The sequence below is a fragment of the Sphaerodactylus townsendi genome, linkage group LG11 (genome assembly GCF_021028975.2).
Source record: "Sphaerodactylus townsendi isolate TG3544 linkage group LG11, MPM_Stown_v2.3, whole genome shotgun sequence".
NCBI classification, from domain to species: Eukaryota; Metazoa; Chordata; class Lepidosauria; order Squamata; family Sphaerodactylidae; genus Sphaerodactylus; species Sphaerodactylus townsendi.
Window position 1 is genome coordinate 39,856,869 of NC_059435.1, and position 17,487 is coordinate 39,874,355.

A 17,487-nucleotide genomic window follows, 5' to 3' on the forward strand; every position below is an offset into this window, starting at 1 on the left:
TCAAAACATTCTCACACTGTTTGGCCTTTCTGCAAGAACAGTGCAATCTCTCACTTGATGTGCACCTCATGATATCCCTTTCCCATTTAATAAGAGAGGGGAAGAAAGCTATTCAGCTTTTCATCTGTACTGTGATACATTAGAGAACAACAGAGGTTCAAAATGTAAAAGAAATGAGGACTGCACCCCCTTATTGCATAATTAGGCAACTGCTTGATATGACCTTTAAATTAAATATAGGCCCCAATCAGCATGGCTTGATTTGAAATCCTTTATACAGCCTGCCATCATGCAGTAAACAGTATTTGTTCAACAGGGGCAACTGGGACAAACATAACATTATTTATGCCAATCGCAATGGCAGTGTACTCAGGGCAGGGAGATAGTTTTCCAAGTATGAGGCCTGAGATTCAAATAGCTGTTTTAGGGTCAAGTCAAAGGGGTTTGTAGAACCACAATGGTCACGTGAGCCTGTTGTGCCTTAACATCTGACATTCCCCCAAACCTTTCAGAGCCACTCACAGTGGACATTTGTAAAAAATGTCCAGGCTCAAATTTAATAAGGAAGGAACTAGCATGAGTATGAGCTTGGTGCTACACTGCTTTATGAGAAGTCACTTTACCTGGAATCAAAACAAAAACCTGTTCCACGCTCATGCAAGTGAAGGTTTGCTGGCTCAGGAGCAGAAGGTGTACTTGTTTCATCATCCTGTAAAGAAAATTTGGGGTTATTTCTGTGTTTAATCTCTTCAGTGAAGTTATTACTTACATTCATAAGCAAGGAAACAACATAAATATACATCTACTGGGTTGTCTCATTGGACATATAAATTCAACACTTCGCTCCAAAGAGCTCAGGTCTGTGCAAATGGTTTTGACCTCACAAACAGCTCTGTAAGGTATGCTAGGCTGAGTGAGGATCCCCAAGTCAAATAGTTAGCTTCACAGAAGAACCCAAGTCTCTGCAGTCCTAATCTCACGTCCTGGCCACTGAACTATTACCACTTCCCCTTTTTTACAGAAATAGTAATTTTTTAACTCAGCAATTCTGACTATTAAAAAACAAAAACTCAGAGGTCACCTCACTGCAAACCGAGAAACCAGAACTAAGTAAAACTCACATAATACAAACTGCAGCTCACCAAGTGGGATAGCATTTTATGAAGACACCGAGATTGAAATCAAAACAGAATCACGACATTCAAAGTCATCTAGGCCATGCATGTCACTTCGAGGCCAACCTGTCACCTAATGCCTCGTTCAGCCAGTTCTCGTCGAGCTCTGACTTATGTGCTGACGGCACATAAATAGCAGCAACAGGCACTGATAAGACTCCCTAAATCAGGGGTGTCAAACTTGTGGCCCTCCAGATGTTCATGAACTACAATTCCCATCAGTCCCTCCCAACATAATCATTGGCTATCCTGGCAAGGGCTGATGGGAACTGTAGTTCATGAACATCTGGAGGGCAGCAAGTTTTGACACCTGTACCCTAAATTGATGAACACCCAAGGGTTGCCTGACAGCTTCTTTCAAAAGTTGAGGACAAGACTATATTGGAAGTTTAGCCTGTTTCCAAGACCACAAAGGCTCAGTCAGCAAGGTGGTTTGACAGGCACTGTTGTAATATTAATGTTCATAAATGAACATAAGCAAATGTTTCATTTGTTTCACCAGCCCTTCAGATTACTGGGGGCGGGGGTGGAGGCGGAGGGATAAGACACATGACCTAGACCAGGGGTCTGCAATCTGCGGCTCTCCAGATGTTAAGGGACTAGAATTCCCATCAGCCCCTGTCACCATGGCCAATTAGCCATGGTGGCAGGGGCTGATGCAATTTGTAGTCCACAAACATCTGGAGAGCCACAGGTTGCAGACCTTTAACCTAGACAAAGCAAAATATTTATCTTCATTATCAGTTTTAAAGCTTAGCAAAATACTAATACTCAAATGCCACCCAATGAGTTTTGTGCTTGCATTCCTGCACTGGCCATCCCCAGATACTGCGGCAGAAAGAAGGAAAAAGCTGGAATGACTCTTCAAATCATCCTACTTAAGCAACAGCTAAGTAGCTACAATGTATACAAGCTTGCCATGCAGCTGTAAGTTCTCATGGGAACACTATTTAAAACCATGCTTTGGATTAGGACCAGGGCACACTGGGAAGAGGGCCTTCTGCCTTTCCCCACTATGCCACTTCCCCAAAATGAACCCAGTCCCTGTAGCATTTGCAATGGAGTCCTCATCGGGGACTCACAACTGCAATCTGGTTATGAATTCCCATGGCCTGCTCAACATATGTTGACATTGTTAGCCTGGCCCTTAGTATTCAGTTTGTGTGAACCATCTCTGAGAAGTTATATTTACTATAATAATATATACTATCGATATATATTGTACAGTCTATGAAGTACATGCATTCACTACACCAAATTACAGGGCAAATAATTCTCCTAACTCTTTAGAGATGTTTATCTTCAGATACCAAAGACAGAAACTAATGCTTGCCATCTCATTTCATGGAACAGACTTCTCTCCAGAGTGAAAGAAGTATTTGCACAATCAGCAATTGAATATTTTCATTATTTCTACTGGTTCTGTCAGTTAATAATAGACTGATCACTGTTATTTATTATTATTTAGCAATGCTAATTTCACTTAAATTTCACTTAAAGGCAACTTTGCCCATCAGTCCACTGTAAGTTACCAGCTCACAAAAAAAAGGTATCTCAATTTTATCTGCTGAAGCTATAGGCGCTTGCCAAGGAGAGCTACACTAATCATCATATTTCTTCATATACACAGGGGTTTTTTTTAAACCAAGAACACTGAACTTATTTTCATTTGACAAGTGTGACCATGAAGAGAATATGTTAAAACATTTGCTTGATGTAAGACAAGGTTTCTGAAAAACAGGAACACATTTGCCCAAAGTTGGTTCCCTTTTGAGGATATTAGGATCCTGGTGTCTCATTATGAAAATCTAAGCTGTGTCAGCAAATGAGCACAAGCCTTTAGCTCTGTTTCTCTTGGGTTTGCGAGAGGGCAAAGCACATAGATTAGAAAGAACACTCCGCTAATTAAACTGCAGCAGATGACTCAAGAGGAGAAGGGCTTGTCATCTGTAATGTCTGTGCTAAGAACGATCAGATTAAATATGCAAAATGTGAAGTAAAGGTAGGTAAATGTACTAAGCTCATACCCAAGACCTTAAAATAGCCTGCCGAAGTTCTGACAGTTTCCCTAATTATTCACAGTAATGGACGAAGAGGGCAAAAGGCTGGAGGAAGAGATACATTTTTCTCCATTATAGGTACTGAGCACCAGGGCTAAAATCATGCCTGTCTGAACACTGATCAGCTTCTGCAAAGGTTAATAGCAATTAAATGTGGCAAACTAGACTAAATGAGAAGCGGGTCATGATACCACTACACTTGCAAAGAGCACGGAGCTTTACAGAGGAATATTTCTTATTAAAATGTTTCTTAAAGTTAAAGGATGCAGAGAAATTGTGGCACGTAGTTAACAGCACTGCTCATAGCATTTTACTGCATGCCCCAATTCCTTATTACAATTTCACATTTATTACATATTACACAGGCAACAAGAGTCTACATCCACCACTTAGGATAGGAAATTCTTAAAAAGGAGTTAACATACAATAGCATTTTAATGTTACAGGTATCTGGAAATAGTAGGAGACATTACTAATAGCTGTATTTTTATATCTCTTGGTACACAATTGAAATTAAAATGAGTTGCCTTCTTTTCTTGAGAAACACTACTATTGACACACAACCTCAATGCCTTTTCTGGTTTGAGTATTTGTGGGGAAAAGAAAAAATGTTCCAATTATTCCAACCTTGCAACAAGCTATAGCCCACAGAAATTTCAGCAGAACTGTTCATTTGTTAAGACATCACAAGACTTCATTTGTGTCAAATACAGACTGGAATCACATGTACAGGAAGGTTGAAATGTACAGGAAGGTCTACTGTAAGTAGACCTTTCCACATGGCTTTCAGGTGATTTAGAAATCAAGTGCATTTGAAACTGTTGTTTTTATATCAGAAACTGGATAGGTGTTTCTCAAATGTAGATGCAAATCAACAGCAGAAGAAAGACCAAACAGCACAACAGGGTAAATTCAGCCAGAGCTGCCGCCAAGTACTTATCTCTAGGCTTGGTGATTCAGTATATTCAAATCTAAAAAAATACCGAAAAAATGTGTGTTCGTCTTTTTCCGGCTTTTATCAGCCCCGAATACAAGCAGGGCTGATAAAAACCGATCCGAATAGTCAGCATTCTCCATTCGGGGGGATTTAAACTTTAAAGGGAGCCTTGGACTCCCTTTAAAGTTAACTAACTTGACTCGCAGATAGTTAAAACTAGAACAGCAGAACCCCTCCCCCCTCCCAAGAATATCCCTCCACATTACTTACCATTGCTATGTGTGTTGGAAGCTCTCTGGTGGGGTCTGGGGAAAAGCAGCCTGAAGCCCAGCAGAAATGGTGCTTGAGCTTTTCCAGGGCAACAAATTGGAAACGAGATGACTCAGCCAGCCAGAGATTGTTAGGTATTTCCACTAGCTAGCAGTTTGTAAAGCTTTGCATTTTGAGAGACAGGACACAGGAGGAGAGGAAGTTTAATCTGCCCAAGCAAAACTGTCCAAGACTGCGATGATTTTCATTCCCTGGAATATTCAAATTCCATTTGGGTTGTCTGCCTGGCTGGCCCAAAAGTATAAACATTCTGTGCCAGAGTCCAGAAAGGTAGAGTGACAGTTCAAGAGCCTTGAACTTGTCCTCCCTCTATCTGGTGACTGGTCATTGAGAGCCTGCCTTCATGGGACACACCAGCCCTGCAGAGGAGACCTGCCTGGAGAGGAGAAGACACTGAAGGGTTTGATTTTCATTTCACTAACCAAGTTTTACTTTTCAAAAACATTTGTTCTTGCTAACTTTTAAAACTGTATTGCTTTCCTGTTATAATTATTTGCTGCATCCAGGTTTGGGGAACTTTACTTCATGGGGTTCAATTTTATGGACCCTCAAAGGCGTAGGGCCCATCTCCCACTGCCCCCTGAAACAAAGTTCACTAAACCTGGGTGCTCTTACCAGAAGGGTCTCCTGAAACCACCCTGAAAGTTTGGTGCCTTTACCTTGAAAAATGTGCAGCCTGCTTGCACACACCCAGAAATGTCCCACTGGCTGCAATGGAACCAGGTCAATTCAAAAGGAGAATTTGGAGAAATTTCTTAGGGTGCCTGTCAGGGATGCTTTTTTTTAAAAAAAAATAGTGTCTTTAGGAGACTCTCTTGATGATACTACCCAGGTTTGGTGACATTTGGTTCAGGGGGTGCAATTTTATGGACCATCAAAGGGCTAGCCCCCATCTCCTATTAGCTCCCATTGGAAACCCTGCAAGTTTGGTGCCGCTAGCTTAAAAAACCACCCCCTACAGGCTAAAAGCTGTAAAAACACCAAAAAATACCTAAAAATTCAAACGAACCCAATTTTTTTTATTTTTCCAGAAAATCCAAAAATATTTGGGTTTTCCGAATCAAATATTCAGTTGTTTTGGCTGTAACAATAATTTTAAAGCCAAGTAAAGCTGAATCCAAATTTTACCGATTTTTTTTCCTGCATTGCTCAAACTTACTTATCTCTAACCAAGGACATATTGCACTTGCAGTAGGTGACTGAAAAAACTTTCTGATCTCGATGCAGGTTCTTGTTCTGGCTTCCCACAATAAATTATCTGATTGGGCCTTGTGTGTCCACAGTATGGTTGAGGTCCTCAGCTATACGCTAGTTATTGCTAGATGTTGTTGCACTGGTTAATATGAAAGCTATCCCTTGGAAGAATTTTTTGTTGATGAGGATGACTTTGAAGATTAAGAAATGGAAAATGTTATTACGTGTAGATCTCACTCACTTACATTGCTATCCTCAGGATCTTCTAAGCCATCAGGCCGACTGAGGTTGCGAGCAGGTTGACTGCACACTACATTGTCTTCCAGTTCCCAGGAAGGGCCTCGGACAGGCGGTCTTTGGATCTCATCAGGGTAAAAAGCACCATCCGCCCCATCTGCAGTCACAAACAGGAGATTTTGCTGATGTAAACAAGAAGGTGAATATGCCAAGTGTTGGAGCAGAAACTCTCCACAAGGAGCTTCTTCAGTAAAACATTCAAACTGGATGATCTACTGGTGAATGTTTGTGGAATGGCTAGCATGCCTGGTCTTATTCTGTAAACATATTAATGGACTAGAATTATACATCACTAGCTTCAGCTGCTAACATGAATACAATGATACACATCTGCGTGAAATTTTCCAACAAAACAGAGCTGAGGAAAATATTTCCCAACCTCTTGTTCCCTGGGTTGTATAGGGGTTGCCATATTGAAGCAGAGGTACTCTGGCCGGCACCTGTCCATCATCATCAGAATTGAGAAAAAATAATGCTTGTTGAGACATTTGTCCTTCAGTGACTCTTTCTGCTTGGTTTTCTGGTCTCCTTCCAAGATTCTAAGGAACGAGGGGACACACACACACACACAATAACAGCATAGGCACAAATCAGTCATTTAAAGATTGCAGTAAAAAATTACAGCACTCAGCAAATCTACTCTACTGAAATCGTACAAGATTTTACAAGTATCAGGTATTGTCTTTGGTGTCCCTAGCAGTGGTGGTGAACCTTTGGCACTCCAGATGTTATGGACTACAATTCCCATCAGCCCCTGCCAGCATGGTCAATTGGCAATGCTGGCAGGGGCTGATGGAAATTGTAGTCCATAACATCTGGAGTGCCAAAGGTTCGCCACCATGGCCCTAGGGTAATCTGAGGTATCACTTAGATGCAAATTGAAGGCTAGTTAAAAAACAACAGTGGTTTCCAGAATACTGAGTGTTTTATTTATACCTCACCTTTCTCCCCAGTGGGAACCCATAGTGGCTTCCAAATTTTTCCTCTCCTCTGTTTTACCCTCACAAAAATTATGTGAGGTGAATTAGGCTGAGAATGTATATGACTAGCTCAAAATCCCCTAGCAAGCTCCCATGGCACCGTGAAAATATGAACCTGGATTTCCCAGATCTTAGTCAGACACTTCAACCGCTACACCTTGCTGGCTCTTTTAAATGAGTAATGTGAAAGCACTGAAATATTTAGGTTTTTACTCAAGAACAGACACTTTAACTCTGCTTTTCATATAACAGGATGCACCACTGAAAAGCTCTTTTCTCTTTTTCATTGTTAAAACTTTGAAAAGGATGGCTTACTGTCTATAAGTAGACACTGAAAAATTGCAGAATGGAAGACAAATGTAACATGAATCTTTGTGATGCTCCAGTGATTGAACAATCTTGTATTCCACTGAAAGGCCTGTAAAGCTCAATTTGCTTTGTTTTGCTCAGGAAAGCTGTCGATGCTTCTGTCACACAAAATTCAATTTCTTCATTTTGGCTCCAGTTGCAAAAAAACCTTGAGCCTCAATAAGACAGCTACTACTACGTGGGAGTTGCCCCAGATACAACATTTTGTTTGAAGATAACGTTTAAAGTTTAGCCCTAGCTGAATGTAATAAGCAAAATAATATGAGTAGCATACATAAGAGGCACAGCTGTTTTTTTCCCCATGCCCATTTCCCTCCCCCCGCCCCTCCACCAGCCTCACCGTGGCCCAAACACCAGACTGAGTCTGTCCGCCAACCCCCAACCCCCCCCCCCCAAAACTCACGGCTTGCTCCACATGAGTATCTTGGCCACTTGCCTCCTCCCCCGCAGTCTCACTCTGCCGCCTGCTCATAGTCCTTTGGGACTATTTTCTATTGCAGAAGCATGCGCTTCCGCACCACTGACTGCACTTTTATCTTTCTGCGAGACAGAGCATAGTGCTTGGGATACTGTCTTTTGACGTTGTCCTGTACATGTAAAAACCAGGTTCATCCCAATTACTTCAATGCAATTTAGGCATGTTTAACTGTATCTGGGCTGAACCTTTATTAATTTATTCTTCCTTGGTTTCCAGCTGACTTGAAAATCTAACAAGATGTAGCCTTTTCTAAACACGCACACACCAATTTGGTTATTGCAGTTTTGATTGTGGATAATACAATTTTGGAACTAAACTAAATTTTGCACGGGAGTAATACCAGCATTTGCACTTTTTCCTCGGATGTTTCGCAAGAGAGAACCAGCACTTGAACATATGTTAATGAAGCTCATCTTTAAAGATTTCCCTTGGTATATTTCTGCTCTTGCCCACTATTCACATTCTACAATTCAAGCAGCTGTGACACAAGTTCTTCATTTGCACCCAGGCAGCATTCCAAGGAATACATCAACATAAATTTGGTTTTAATGGTTCACTAATTTGCAGCAATTATTCAGTACCTTCCCAGTGCTCAGGATTCCCAAATGGGATGTCAGCTCATTTATCTGTCTGTCCTTCTCCGCCAACTGAACCTATTTAAAACACAAGTTCAAAGCAGCAACCATGTTAGTGGACATCATGCATTCCCCACACATAGTTATAATTCACACACATCTACCTGTTCAGCAAATGAACATGATGTAACGATATTTTAACTATAATGAGAACTAGTATTAACATAAAAGGATTTTTCAAGGTTTTAATATTCTTTGCAGCATAAGATTACAATTCTCCTGCTAGACAATTGCCTCTTTCGTACAAAGAGCAATGACACTAATTTCATACCCATTTTGGAAAAGTTCATTTTAAAAATTGGCCACACTTTTTCCTATCAAATGACTTTTAATAATATGCTCGCAGGCTCCTGGGTCTCAGATCTAGAAAGGCTGAAGACGACTGCCATAATATCATCAAGATGTCATCTGAAGTTGAGGAACAGGAATGTGTCTATTTATAATTTCTTACCCTATGTAGCCAAACTAAAATGCCATTGTGTGAACAAAATTGATATCAGCTGGGAAATTGGCCAGGGTTTGTATCTGGTAGAGTCCTGACCTCCAACTCAGCATTGAACAATCAACACTATGTTTTTATTCAGACCTCACAAACTCTGGCTTATTCGTGATGAGCTCAAGCCTGGCTTATTTTCAGTCCCTTGTGCTTCCTCTTCCCTTCATCCCCCTCTCCAAATTGTGCACAAATCCAATATTGTTTTGAAGACACAATAGTCCTTGACTGAGTCATGATTTGTACTGTACTCAGGTACTGTAACAAACTAGGATTTGTTTCCCATCCTCACACTGAAATTTTAAACCATGGTTTAAAATCCTACAAAGAAACATGATTTGTTAAACCACATCTGAGCACAGCCTAAAAAAATAAACCTCTCTCCACCCCCAGGGCAGTACATACATCAAAGAACTAGAACATTCAGTTTCAGAGTCTTCCAGGTGAGCTAATGCACAGTAGACGTTTGACTTAAAAGAACTACCGGTATTCCGGGAAATGAGTAATTACTTCTAGAGCTCAGTAAGGCAAGATTACCTTCTAACTGAGTTGTATTGATTTAAGTAGCAGTAACATAAACCTGAATTATGAGAGAAGGCAGATCTTTTATTACTGTATTAAATTAAATAGGTGCAATTAAAAGTGTTAATATTAAAGTAAGAGTCAAACTTACTAGGTACTGGTCTTCCACCACAGCTAGCTGTTGCTTCACGCTCTCATTAATTTTCACTTGCTCCTTCCACTTCAGCTCCAACTTAGCCAGCTCATCAGCGTAGACGCTGCACTTCAGTTTCTCATCCTATGGATAAAATTATCGATCATCAAGTGTTTTATAAATGTACAGATTTCTTAGGCTGGTTCAGATGCAGCGCAGCTGTTCAAAAGAACTGCCACCTGCCAGCTGTCTGCTGATTACCTAATCAAGTAGTCTGGCTAAGTTAAAGCACTAAAGCAGTGAAAAATACTTTCAGGATTATTTAGTACTTTATTTCCGATTATTTTGATGTGCAAAGGCCAGAAAAGCAGCTGTGGGCCATGGACCGGGGGGGGGGGGAGGGTCACCATGTACTCATTCCATGAAGCTTTGCAACCACTTATAACCCCCTTTGTTCAGTAGGTCAAACATAATGCCTCTTCAAGTTCAATGTCCAACAGAACCACTTATATACCAGAATGACAGCCACTTCCATAGGAATAAGACATTCATGGAAACAGATGTCAAGCACATGCTCTTTGGAAAAAAAGTACTGTTGAATGATACCAAATGAAGTAAAAGAAGAGTTGGTCTTCTTTACTCTTCTTTACTGAAAGGAATCTCCACGGAGCTTACAATCACCTTCCCTCCCTTTAACAACAGGCACCTTGTGAGGTAGGAGGGGTTGAAGAGTTTTATTTATGTAAATGTAACTAAAGCTCCCATCTGTCTACAAGAGAAACCAAGCACTTTATCTAGTTATTTCAGACTCTTGATTCTTATTATTTGCTTTTCACAACATTAATATTCAACATTAATATTCAACATTAATTTGGATTTCATTCCAAATCAACAAGTATTCTAAACAACGCAATCCCAAAAAATGTATTCCAAGATACAACTGTTATCCCAAGATACAAATTTACCCAAGATACAAAAGTCAGCCATAAGAAGATCTCATAAAAATCTATGAACTTATTTGTCGCAACCAACTGAAGTCCCACTGCTGTCAATGGGACTTAGAACTAACTGTACTTGAATCAGAACCATGGAATTTAAAAAGAACTTAACTATTATAAGTACCATGTTATAGCAACTTTTCTGGGTGGGTAAATATAAAAGTGTACTTTTGAAATTATTCCCCAATCATAATTCTTGTTTCTAGAGTAGCCTCTTACTTACAGACATCTCCTGGCATTTCTTATATTTCTCTGTTTTTTCAGCATATTCTTTTTTCTTGTCATGATCTTGTTCCTTTTCTGAAAACTCCAAAACTGCAACAAATGGAATAATGCTAACTATATATATATATATTTTTTAAAATGTAGTATGTCTACAGTCCCATCCCCCAGTGCAATGGGGCAAATGGCGGCGGGGGAGGACAGCTAAAGTTGGCTCCTCCCCTGGTCATGCCCCCAGACCATTTCTGCTGTGGGGGTGCAGGGACACAGGAGTCGAGTCTGGTGCCACATCTCACCAGGGAGGGAGCGGTGGGTTCATACTGGCAGATTTGCCCCATAATCGGGGCAAGTGCCCTAGAGAGAACAAATAAACTGACAAAGTCATATACCACTACAATCAATCGACCCCCCCCCCCCCCCCGGATGGGCTCTCAGACTGGTTTTTTTCCCACATTTACAAATGTCCATTTGGTTAACTAAATTCAAACAGTTCCCTATAATCTTAGGACATTTTGTATTTGTGACAGACAGGAGGCTGTCCTGCCACTGTGGGAAAATCAGCCACTCAGATGGGTCCATAGGGGGTGCTGCTCCAACATCCAATCATCTTTGATAAGGGAGATGAAATGTTACAAGGAACACAGAAGAAAGGGTTCTTGAGTTCCATCTCAGGGACAGAGCAGTAAAAGCTCATGTCTGGCTCAGAAAAAGTAGCAGGTAGACGGAACAGTGGCTCTGCCTGGTAGTGTGGCTATGTGGTTTAGCTCTGTCTCTGAGTGCTGAATAATTAGGCCTGTCTCTGGTAATGAGCAGACCTTGAACTACTTAGTCTGACTCTTGGGAAAAGGCAGGTTAATATGGGTGGAATCCTGAATGTTTGAAAGAGGATCCAACCTAGTGGCTAGTCAGCAAAAGCCTGTTTGGCAGCAAACCCCAACCCCATACGCTTGCAACTTTTAAAACACCTGGAAACTGAGAGGAAGGTTTATAGTTCAAAATGAACCTAGATTCCATTATTGTTAGGAGACTGTGTGCGTCCTCAGTAAGAAAAAAGGTGTGTCAGTACTCAGGCCAATTTCCCAACTGAAAGGTTTGCAAATTCATATTGTTCTATTATATAAAAGGTTAGCCATTGTGGCGATGGCTCACTTCCAGCCAATCACCACGACCAACTCATTTCCAGCCAATTGCCTCGCACATGGCATGGGGGCAGGGCTTATACAAAATAGGTAAAAAAATAAAGAATCTGGCAGTTGCCACTCTCTGGAGCAATTGTCCTTCTCCTCCTCTGCTGAATAATAAAAGCCACTGTACTCTCCACAGCTGCTTGAGTAGGCCCAGGCATCAGTCGATCCCCATGGGAGGATCACAACTACTGGAGGCCACAACTGCTCCAATAACTGTTGTGTGGAAATACAGGCATCCAGGAAGAGGCACAGACATCCGGGAACAGGAAAAAAAAAGGAGGAGGCAGCCCCCTCTGTGAATGCTATTAACCCTTGCATGCTGATAACAGGCATCTGGGGAAGACGAGGATGAGGGGGGAGGTGGCGACTTGGGATTGAAGGCGTGGAAGGCAGCAGGAGTTGGCCCTTTCAGTGGGTGCCATTAACCCACATACAGTTATCTAGAATCATTGTGTTTGTTCATACAATGGGCTTTACTGCTAATTTTTCTATCAAATGCTAAGAAAGGAAAGCCACATTTAGTGTGGGACACAGAAATTATCTATTCTTGGGTCAGAATACTGAAGTAATATATTGGGTCAGAGTAATGCAGCATGGCTTGCATGTTGCCTTTGATCAAAGTCTCAATCCAGCCCTAACATTCTCACCTACCCTTCACCCGGAGCTTGGCAACAAGGAATGGTGGGAAAATCCAGTAAACTTTGTCACATAAATGGGGATCCCTGGACATACCTTTGCCCACAGAAGCTAACACTCACTAAGAACTCTGACAGTGGAGAAAGACAAGTTTGGACTACTGGCACACTGCATCAACTACAAGGCTGACAATGTTGTACTGAAGCTAGTAGTGTGCACAGTCCACCGACTGGACAGAGACAAAAATTAGCTAAATATGTCAAACGCAATAAAATACAGTTTTACTAGCACGGCCAGTATCAGTTCATGAACAGTATAATTAATATGGTAATGGCTTCCTGCTTGCTATAGATGACACATATAAATGTGAGCACAAATACAGGTTATCTAGTAAAGTCTGAGAATGCATTCAAAGCCATTGGATTGTCAAACCACTATTTTCCCCTTTGTGCAGCAAACCTGCTCCACAGAATTACTCGACTCTGCCACTCCATCAGATTCTGTCTTTCCTGCATTCAAGGAAGGGAAGGGGGAAAGCAAAATCTGAATGTGATCCTTTGGATCCTACTGCCTTTCTCTAGTACAGACTGACTGTTCTTTTGTAAGTCGGCTAGAAGCAGTTGATACCTGGAGAGGCAGACAACTTTTCACCTCCAGTCTTGACCACAGGAGTTGCACCTTTTAAGCCATCTGTCAAATTCTGTTGCTTCCCTGTAATTTTCTTAATTTAAAAAATTGACATATTAAAGAGGAGTGCAAGCCATTACTATACACCATTACACTCTACTTATGCAAAACAAACAAAATTCCAAGCCCTAAGAGTATGGAGGGTACATATTTTATGGCTCATGATTCTATTTCTGAAGAGCAATCATAAGTCATATTTTCTTATACAAAGCTGCTATGAAGAACTATGTGCTCCACATATAACATGTGGTGTTGGAGATCATGAATGTACTAGAGCTGATTAGAAGCATATTAAAATACTCTTCTAACAGTTTTGTAAGCCAAACCAAGTACTGCTTGGCTAATCACATTTTCCTAAAACAAAAGAAAAATGGGTCTGGATTTCTAGTCCACCTCCTTGATGAAAAGGAAATTAGAATGGATTAACTCCTATGCTCTTTTGCAAGAAGCATCGCTAAAAACCTTTGCAAGAACCATCGCTAAAAACCTACTCAACAGAACTACAGAAGTTGAGTAGTTCTGTCATACAGATCCAGAACTGCAGGTGTTGAAAACCTGTGAAATTCTGAAGGAAGCTTTTTTAGCTCCATCCATACAACCATATCACTACAGGCAGGAAAAATGGAAATACAAAAAGAAAGAAGGGCCTGATATAACTAAGGAGCCCATAAAGAGATCAGAAAGACTAGTTGACTGACAACTAGTTGACATCTTGAAAGAAGAGTTTTATCAATGGTCGGAGGTGGATTTTAATTCCACTATATCCTTGAGCAAGCAAAATATGACCCCTACCTGGATACCAATTATGAGGTCAAAGAAAGCCCCAAGAATATAGGCATGGGGGGAGTCTATGCAAGGAGCCACTGATACTGAATAAGGCAGAAGAACATGAGAAGGTTGCAAACGAACCTTCTGGATAAACAAAGTCCTAACTGCTACAACTCTCTCATTTAATCAAGACTACTAGAAGTTACACCTTCCTTATAATCATTACTAGACTTTTCTCAAACACTCTTGTCATAACTTAAGGCTCCAGATTGGGGAAAACCAATCTTCTTTCCCTAGAATGTCCATTATCTCACGGCCATTTCTCCAAATAGTTTAGTAGGCTGAGAAACATTCTCTCCACAAAATGTGGGGTCAAAAACTTGGTAATCTCTTGTGAGGTGGGTGGAAACTGAGTCACAGCCTTGTGATAAAACAAGACTGTTAAGCCCTTTGCCTTTATAGTAACATAGAAATTCAACCATTCTTGACTACCTTCCACAGTAGACAAATTACTGTGACCATTTGTTATAAATGGCTTAAAAGAACACATTCACCATTACAGAATCTTTTATTGTTTTAACATTTCAGAAAACAATCTGTTGGCTTTTTCATGGCATATATACAGGTAACCAGAAGACAACAGACATTATGGTACCATCCACTACTAACGTCTTGAATAAGGGTCATCAAGAAGTTGCAAATATGAATTGAGTAGATGATGTACCCCACGAAATCAGGACATGTTATATGGGCAGATTAGTGTTGTTGCTGTCTGTCTGCCATTGTAGTTTAACTGCCTCAAGGCAAACTTTGTGTTGCTTCGGAAAAACCCTTTGAATGCTCTTTGAGAGCCATTCTGCTGCTAAATAAACCATATCCTTCCTTTTGGAAAATCCTCTACGTCTCACAATGTAACAAATTGATGTTATGAAGGTATCAGGAGCATAGACAATCACGAATGCAACTTACTGTCTGGTCTACAAGTTTATTGATTTGCTTCTGCAGCTTCTGACATTCCTTAAATTTTTCCTTGTAATGTTCAGCAGCCATCTGCAGTCGGAGTTTTAAGTCTTCAACTTCCCTGCGCAGTTCTTTCTCTACAACATTCGATGCTTCCTTTAACAAAGAGTATGCATTTGCTCTTTTAAAAAACTTAAGAGAAATCTCTTTAAGGAGCTAATGTAGTTTAATAATTTTTTTTCATTTGCTTGATGCAAAAACCATTTTTTCTATTCCAGGGAAATTAATTTCTATTACTATTATTAACATAATGGGATGTTATTTCTACTAGTGCTTTTATATAATAGCTTTATTCTTTACAAGGCATAAAGACTAGCTTACTTGGAATTTCTAGTGATCTTCCACCTGGTCACCAACCATATCATTGAGTTTCACTAACTCTATGAGATCTTACCTCTTTACTCAAACTAAAATACCAGCACCAAATGGATAAATAAGTAGAACAGAAGAGATATACACTGCTCAGGTCCAGCTTACTTGGTTTAAGTAGTTGATTCAAATGTCATATGGTCATCTGAACTATCAATATATAATTCAAATGCAACATTCTAGCTATTTTAAGGTTACTTTAATCTGTTCAATCAACTTGAATTAGGACATAACTCAATGCATGAAACATCATCATTACCCTCTGGAAATACATTATATGTTTACATATCTTCTTTCACACCAAGAGAATATTTTTAAAAAGGAAGCACAGATGTATTCACAGTTGTTAGATGCAGATAACATTTAATAGAGCTACTGTGTAAACTATTAAAAATATGATATAAACATATAAATATTAACAAGCGCACAATCTATCCAGCCCACATACGTACTTCTACTTCCCATCTCCTCCATGGAGCCTAGCAGCAATTAGTAAGAAGACATACCTTAGCACAGGGCCAAGGGTGGTCAGGGGACATGGAGGAAGCCACCAACAGTGGCCAACGTAGGGGAAAGGCTCCTAATGCAGCTCGGAGATCCTGCAGCAGCAGGAGCAGCCCCCACCAAAAAGAGATCAAGGTAGGGAATACCCACAGACCAGAAGCTCTGCTGGGCAATGGCCCTGCCTACCTTCTTGAGAACTGCATGGGGCTGGGGGTGTTTGAATGTTTACAGAAAAATATAAGCGATAAAAGAATCCTTACTTTTAATCATGCAACCCTGAATTATTTATATCCCTACTAGACGTCTGTCAATAAATCAGACCAAGTAGGTATACAACCGAATGCAATCAGACCAAATTACAAGCATAAAATTCTATCAGCTCGGTTTACGGCTCTCTACCACAAAGAACTGCTGCAATCAATCAGCATTATTGACCAGTGGACTGCCAACTGTTTATGAGCTTCAATTAGGCAGATCGAGTTGGTCTAGGCAAGATGAACACAACACCATCTCACAACTTGCTAGCTAAAAGCAGCGCTGTAGCCCTTGTTGCATCTCCCCTTATAGCTGGGGCAAAAATATAAACAGGGCAATGTTTGGTTGTGGTGGGTTTTCCAGGCTGTGTGCCCGTGGTCTACAGTGTGTGTAGACCACGGCCGCACAGCCCGGAAAACCCACCACAACCAGTTGAATCTGGCTGTGAAAGCCTTTGGCAATACATGGCAATGTTTGAAGCTTACCAAATGAAAAAAATGGCTACAAGCAAAGCAGACTCCAACCTCTTATATCAAATGGATGGACATAGTCTTGTTGCTGAGGCTAGATAGTAAAAGCATTTCCCGAATGGCTTCTTCAAATGTTAAAAATTTCGAGTCAAGACTTGGAAACCATCAAGTTACCCCAAAATATCTGTAGACCTTGTTCAGCGCTGGAGCCAAGTTTGGCCCACTTGTACACAGAAGAATGAGCAAAATTCCCATATGAGATGAGCAGTATTTAAAAGTTCTCACTGAACTAATTCTCCCATCAGTTTCAATGCATATAAAATTATTGCGCGGGGAGGGGATACGGAAAAAGGCTCCAACTGGATGAAAACGACTCTGGTTCCTGAGCATGTTTTACACTGAATGTTTACACACAAAAAGATACTACTCACCTGTTCACTGTTCACAAGAGTGATTTTTTTAAGCTCAGCCAGAGCATCAGCAAGTTGCTTCTTCACTTTCTCATTTTCCAGTCGAGCATTATGAAGATCTGCCATGGTTTTATCACGCACATTTACTGCATCACTGAGCTCTTTGGACATCAACAGAGCTTCCTGCCTGCTAGCTTGAATCTGATCCTCAGCTTTTCGGAGCTGCTCCTTTAAAATGCTAGCCTCTTCCTAGAACAGCAAAATAAAGAACCAGGGAATTCAGTGTTAAATATGGGTGAGGAGTTCGGTTACCTTTGAATGGGAAGGTATACAAATCTAAATGCTATCACCATCACAT

At 40.7% G+C, this 17,487-nt stretch overlaps 1 protein-coding gene across 2 annotated transcripts in view; it reads right to left on the reverse strand.

Moving 5' to 3' along the window:
* Nucleotides 1-17,487, reverse strand: part of TAX1BP1 (Tax1 binding protein 1) — a 40,028-nt gene that overhangs the window by 1,300 nt on the left and 21,241 nt on the right. The window contains exons 9-17 of one of the 2 annotated variants that reach the window (XM_048510879.1): nt 17,151-17,378; nt 15,071-15,217; nt 13,274-13,367; nt 10,825-10,916; nt 9,622-9,747; nt 8,402-8,473; nt 6,373-6,532; nt 5,942-6,090; nt 624-709 (exon numbers count right to left, since the gene is read on the reverse strand). In XM_048510879.1, the coding sequence (XP_048366836.1) occupies nt 624-709; nt 5,942-6,090; nt 6,373-6,532; nt 8,402-8,473; nt 9,622-9,747; nt 10,825-10,916; nt 13,274-13,367; nt 15,071-15,217; nt 17,151-17,378 (1,154 nt within the window). The remainder of the gene's footprint in view (nt 1-623; nt 710-5,941; nt 6,091-6,372; nt 6,533-8,401; nt 8,474-9,621; nt 9,748-10,824; nt 10,917-13,273; nt 13,368-15,070; nt 15,218-17,150; nt 17,379-17,487) is intronic. The other variant, XM_048510880.1, reaches the window with a different exon arrangement.